Source organism: Arachis hypogaea, chromosome 2 (genome assembly GCF_003086295.3).
Source record: "Arachis hypogaea cultivar Tifrunner chromosome 2, arahy.Tifrunner.gnm2.J5K5, whole genome shotgun sequence".
NCBI lineage: Eukaryota > Viridiplantae > Streptophyta > Magnoliopsida > Fabales > Fabaceae > Arachis > Arachis hypogaea.
In genome coordinates, this window is record NC_092037.1 from 99,974,223 (window position 1) to 99,980,222 (window position 6,000).

Here is a 6,000-nt window from a genome sequence, read left to right on the forward strand (position 1 = left end):
TCAAAATAATAAAAAAAATGTTGCACATTTACCATTATATATACATTTACCAGACAGTCTTTGAAGTTATAATTGTATGTTGGAGAAGTTCGAGTACCAGTTACAAATTTCTTTTACTTCGATGCTTAGTGTAACTTGATTCAGCCCTTAGTTGTCAAGTCCTAACTAAACTATCAATTTTAATTAGGAAAGGTTATAATTCAGTTCTAGTCTTTAATTATTGATGGTAAAAAAAATGTTAAGGATACATGGATATATATCTTTGACACCAGAGTAATAATACAAAGATTGCACATTAATTTTAATGCAATAATACAAACCTAGAAGAAAACATACAGGATTTACTTTCTAATTTCTTCACATACACATTATTGAGTAACTAACTGCTCTTATGTTACAACATTAATTGTAGTATCCAACATTGCAACACCTGCAATTCATTTTAGGATTGTAGCACATATATATGGTTCACATACATCAAACTTATTGTTGTTACATATTAAGTATATAGTTGAAACAACCAGTTTTGATGATTTACACTCTTGATTCAGAAAGTGATGACTGATCATGCCGTAACTGCACTTGTTTGCGTCTCTTTGGTATCCTTCTTGATAGGTGGTTTCACAATAAGGATTGGAACTTTTGCATTATGAGCACAATAGTCACTTACACTTCCTATAAACAATCTGCAACCACAGACAACAAGCATGATTCATGTGTTTTGTCTTTCATTTAATCTCAACACAAATCATAACTATTTAAATATTTCTTGCATGAGATGGTTTAGTAGGTTGATTAGAATCTTAGTACCTTGAAATAGTGCCAAGACCCCTGCTACCAACAACAAGAAGATCCACATGCACTTGCTCTGCAGCTTGACATATCATTTCTCTTGGATCTCCCCTTAGAATTATTGTTTCTGCTTTCACCTATTTATTCCACAGATTTATGTGTAATACAGCAATATATGTTAATTAGAAATGCATGATTTAGATATTTACCTTCTTGTCTTTGCACATGTGCAACCCACGTGAGAGTATGGCTGCAGATGCTTCTTCTTGTGATTTCCTCACGTAATCCTCAACTGATATTGCAAAAATTGTTGTCAATAATATAATTCTCATTATAATTATTGTCATTAAATATACACTAAGTATAAAAATTCACGTCCAGTTATTTTCATGTGATATTATACTTGAGAATCGATTCTCAACTTCACATGAAAATAACTGAGTCTTCCTCTAATGATAATAAGTATGCAATTAGAAGTAGATTATGTATGACAAACCATTAGGACCAATGATAGGGTAACCATACTCAGCAAATCTTGGTTGAACATGAACAAGAAACACCATTCCTCCTTCATTCTCAACCATCCCTGCATGTGCTTCTTCTGCTGTTGAAGCATAACACTTAGAAGCCATGTTCTCAAATAGGTTTTCTAGGGCCCATTGAAGTGCATAGAAGCTTCCCTCACTCTCATCAATTGCCACCATCACCTTCATCTTCATCCTCCTCTCTTCCCTACCACCACCACCCCCACCTTCTTCAACAACTTTGGTAGTAGTAGCACTCGTTTTCTCCATCATACTAATTCAATTCACACACTCTTTGCTTCTTTCTTTGTTATGCCTATGTTATTTTCTATGTATGCTATTAACACTATGCACATATATGTAACATATAATGCACACTAATAAGGTGATAAAAATATGCCATCTTGTAATGATCATTTTGCCCCTATCTCTTTGCCAAGGGCTTTTGTGTCATTTCATTTTGTAAATGTTTTTCAGACCTGGCAGCTTCTGCTGTTTGCAAATGTTGTATGCACGTAGGAAATTGAGAATACGTGTAATGTTGCTACCATGCGTGTTAACAATAATGTTGCATGCAAAAAATGGCACAGGGATAAGCACTATTTTGTTTATTCATTTTTTTTTTGGGCATAAGTTTGATAGAATTTCATTCGTGAGTGTATTTCAAATGTTCAATATAAATTACCAGATATTTGACACGGTTTGCACGCCAATATCACCTTAATTTTCATGGAACAAAAAAAAAAATTCTGAAGTCTTATACGTTATTATTGTTATTTAATTTATAGATGTTGAGATCATCATTCTTATTCAATTCTTTTTTCTTTTTATATTTATGTTGAATGCATATGTATAGAGTTGTCATTCACTTCCATAAGCTCTTATTTCAAACTTCAGAATATAATTTATATAATTTATAGAAGAGAAAACTATTTTAAAAAAAATATATGAAGTTTTTAAGAATTCTTAGATATAACATTAATAAAAAAAATTTAAAAATAAACTAGCAACAAAATGACCCAAAAAAACTTTTTAAATTCAGAAACTAAGCCAAATTAAACACTCTAAATCATAACAACAAATAAAAAAGAAAAAGTAGCAAAATAAACCACAACACAGTACAACAAATTTTCATATATCTGCATCCCTTATTAATTATTACAAATTATTGAAAATGAAACTAGTTACACTGCTTATATATGGAGTAGGCATGAAGCGAATCCAAACACAACCGAAAGAGAAAGTCTTTTAAAAAAAAAAAAAAGAAGAAGTCATATACTAAGACTTGAAGACATGCATAAAAATATATAACATGACTGAAACATAAGCAGAAAATGGCATTAGTGTTGCTTTTTAGTTTGATCCTCTGGTGGTGGCTTCACAATAACGATTGGGATTTTGACATGATGAGCACAATAATCGCTTACACTTCCAAGGAATGCCCTGCCACACCATAATGTAACAAAATTAATTAAAACCATACATAATGATATAATTGAAATCAAAATAATTATTATATTAAATAACATAATTAATTAACTAATTAAGAGCAACGATACTAACCTTTTGATTGTGCCAAGGCCACGGCTACCTATGACCAGAAGATTAACATTCATTTGCTCTGCGGCTTGACAAATCATTTCCCTTGGGTCTCCATTCAAAATTATACTTTCTGCTTTCACCTGTTTGCATTTTCATTCATAATAATAATAATAATAATAATAAAGAATTATTTTAGCCCTCAAAGTTTTAGACAAATCCTAATTTGATCCCTAGTATTTTAAAGGTTCTATTTTCAGTTCTAAAAAATTGAATGTCTTACAATTAAATTTGACTCAAATAATTAACGAAAAACTTATACATTAGTAATTGTAATTATTAATAGGTCGATTTTATTTACGTATTGAAATCGAACATTATATTGACTCTTAAATTATATTGACTCTTAAATATACTAATGATTCATATTAAATTTATTTGTGGAATAACATTCAACCTATTTAAAACTTTTTAAAACTAAAATAAAATGCTTAAATCGTTAAGTCCAAATTAGAGTTTAACTCAACAACCAAAAACAATCCTTTATCCTAATAATAATATTGGCACCTTAGTGTAACTTTTTCATTCTAATAGTGCACCTTTTAATTTCTTATATTTAGTTTTATCTCTTTCTATTGTTATGGCTATGATAGACCTGAGTGAGAATTTTACCAACTTATCCTTGCACATCTTAGAGGCTTTAGAGAGAATAGCTGCGGAACTTTCTTCCTGGGCTTTCCTAACAGATTCCATAACAGCAGTTGCAGGATAAAATGCTGTTGAAGGAAAAGAAAATAAAAACATTGAATAAATACTTATAAAATAGAGATTAATATTATATATATTCAATTATTTTCAAGCAGCTGGAGTAGCTCAGTTGGTTAGAGCGTGTGGCTGTTAACCACAAGGTCGAAGGTTCAAGCCCTTCCTCTAGTGATAATTTAATATGAAAACTAAATTTAATAATTTCATTTTTTCTATTTTTTTTTTTAAACTAATGAAAAGTTAATTGAAATAAAATAAGGATTAGGGTACAAACCAGCTCCAGCAACTCCAACAGGGTAGATATGTTGTTGGAATTTGGGTTGAACATTAACAAGATACACCGTTATGCTGCCTTCTTCATTGTTATTATTATTGTCAATGAAGAAGTTATCAAGGGCCCATTTTAGAGCATAGAAGCTTCCCTCACTCTCATCTATGGCCACCATCGCCTTCATCTTCATCCTCCTCTCTTCTCCACCACCACCTTCCTCCATTATTTTCTTTAATTTGTATGGGTATATCATATGTGAACAATAATAACACTACTACAACTCTTTTATTTCATATGCTATTATGACACTTTTGTCCCTCTTTTAGAGCCCATGAAAAAGAAAAAAATAATATAATGGTTCTACGCATTATTATTACTATTCATAAATGATATTATCTATTTTCTTAATTATTGTCTTTCAAATAAAATTTAATGCTTTTAGAAAATAATTATCCCCAAACTCAAAACAAACATATCCAGGTTCATGAATATATATTGGATAACTGTGTAGCTCCAAATAAATAAAAGATATAAACTTAAGACTCTGTTTTTGTGTGTCTCTTTACTGAAAACTGTTTTGATACCTGGCAGCAGCAAAGGCATATGCATGCATGAAGATTGAATACGTGTAAGACATTGAAGAAAAGTGTTGCCAGTAATGGCTTTGCACAACAGAACAAACTTTAAAAGACAAATAATAATAATTGATATTAAAATACATCCTTTATTTGCCATATCTATATGACGCAACCAAAATATATCCTTTCAACAAAAACTTATTAGGCGGCCATTAGAAATTTATCCATTGTTGAATTTATCCATGTCTTTAAGCAAGGATGCTAGTATATTATTCCAAAACAAATAATTATACAACAATGCTAGGAACCAACTCTATATAAGCTAAGAATCAGCCAACTAGTAAATCAGAGGTACCGATAATTTTAACCGGATGTTGCTACTGATAGGCACACGGATGTTTTTTTTTTTCTTGTAAATTGGATGATTTTGAATATAATTTCTATGTTTCATGTGTTATGCATTAATAAAATATAATTAATTATATAAACCCAACTAATTAATGATCAAAGTATCTGTTTTATAATTCTCTCCTATAACTAACATATCTTCCCTCATATTTTAAACGTGGTCAACAATAATTTAAAAAACAAATTAAATTATAAATTAATAAAATTAATTATAATTAATTATATTATTCCATTCTTGACTGATTATTAGTTGGTTCATATACTTTTCTATAATTATATTATATAAAATATTAATTATTAGGTAGTATTCATCGCGACAACTACATAAATACGAAGATTTCGAACCGCTATCACAAATTCTATATGAACGTAGTCACCAATAAGGCAGAAATCTATAAGTAATAATTGGTTAAATAATTTAATAAATTTAATTAAATTATTATTTAATAATTTTTATTTATTAACTTCACATCAAATTAATTATTTTTTAATTTTTACCCACCCAAAAAGTTACATATGCATATTAACTTTACATCAAATTAATTATTTTTTAATTTTTACCCACTCAAAAAAAAATGGGTCATACCTCAAATATTTAATTGATCTTAGACAATTATTTTTTAAAGATTATTTTTTACATACAAATATTTTTTTATACAAGTCATTTATATTTATATTTTCACTTTTTTTTTATATTTTTTTTCCGTGCTTTCTCTTCCTCTTCTTCTTCCTTCTTCTCTTCTTCTTCTTCTTCTTTTTCTTTCTCCGTGTATTTTCTTTTTCTTTTTCGTAATTTTTATCTCTCATTATCGTCGTCATCAACACCACTTCTTCCTCCTTCTTTTTTTATTGAAATTTCTTCTCATCTTTTCGTTTTTTCTTTTTCCTTCATCAAAATCACCAGAAAAAACGAAAAAACATTATTCAATATAATGTTTTCTGTTCTTCTATATTTTTTTTTAGATTGTCTCTGTCATGTGCCTCATCCTTAACCAGCAAAACATTAAAAGATTTCAAAAAGAAATATACTGTCTCTCTCTTATATTGGATGTATTTCTGTAATTCTTTTGGTGTATTTCTGTAATTATTTGGTTTATTTCTGTAACTGTTTGTGTGTATTTTT

At 29.2% G+C, this 6,000-nt stretch overlaps 2 protein-coding genes and 1 non-coding gene across 3 annotated transcripts; 1 reads left to right on the forward strand and 2 right to left on the reverse strand.

Moving 5' to 3' along the window:
- Nucleotides 1-274: 274 nt before the first annotated feature.
- On the reverse strand, nucleotides 275-1,687 carry LOC112756779 (uncharacterized). Its single transcript, XM_025805401.2, has 4 exons — nucleotides 1,289-1,687; nucleotides 1,002-1,084; nucleotides 811-929; nucleotides 275-686 (listed from the first exon to the last, which is right to left on the reverse strand). Exons 1-4 carry the CDS (start codon nucleotides 1,587-1,589, stop codon nucleotides 566-568), a joined length of 624 nt encoding a protein of 207 aa, XP_025661186.1. The 5' UTR covers nucleotides 1,590-1,687; the 3' UTR covers nucleotides 275-565.
- Nucleotides 1,688-2,420: 733 nt separating this feature from the next.
- Nucleotides 2,421-4,263, reverse strand: LOC112756785 (universal stress protein PHOS34). Its single transcript, XM_025805406.2, has 4 exons — nucleotides 3,895-4,263; nucleotides 3,528-3,631; nucleotides 2,880-2,998; nucleotides 2,421-2,759 (listed from the first exon to the last, which is right to left on the reverse strand). Exons 1-4 carry the CDS (start codon nucleotides 4,142-4,144, stop codon nucleotides 2,657-2,659), a joined length of 576 nt encoding a protein of 191 aa, XP_025661191.1. The 5' UTR covers nucleotides 4,145-4,263; the 3' UTR covers nucleotides 2,421-2,656.
- TRNAN-GUU (transfer RNA asparagine (anticodon GUU)) lies at nucleotides 3,718-3,791 on the forward strand. The gene has a single exon. It is a non-coding gene; the product is annotated as a tRNA-Asn (tRNA).
- Nucleotides 4,264-6,000: the final 1,737 nt, after the last annotated feature.

Coding starts and splice junctions, on each gene's coding strand:
- LOC112756785 (XM_025805406.2), bottom strand. CDS start 4,144: ATGATATACCCATACAAATTAAAGAAAATAATGGAGGAAGGTGGTGGT. Junction 3,632..3,894: donor TGTTGGAGTTGCTGGAGCTG/GTTTGTACCCTA, acceptor TTCCTTCAACAG/CATTTTATCCTGCAACTGCT. Junction 2,999..3,527: donor AGATGTGCAAGGATAAGTTG/GTAAAATTCTCA, acceptor AAATGCAAACAG/GTGAAAGCAGAAAGTATAAT.
- LOC112756779 (XM_025805401.2), bottom strand. CDS start 1,589: ATGATGGAGAAAACGAGTGCTACTACTACCAAAGTTGTTGAAGAAGGT. Junction 930..1,001: donor ACATGTGCAAAGACAAGAAG/GTAAATATCTAA, acceptor TGGAATAAATAG/GTGAAAGCAGAAACAATAAT. Junction 687..810: donor GGTCTTGGCACTATTTCAAG/GTACTAAGATTC, acceptor CTGTGGTTGCAG/ATTGTTTATAGGAAGTGTAA.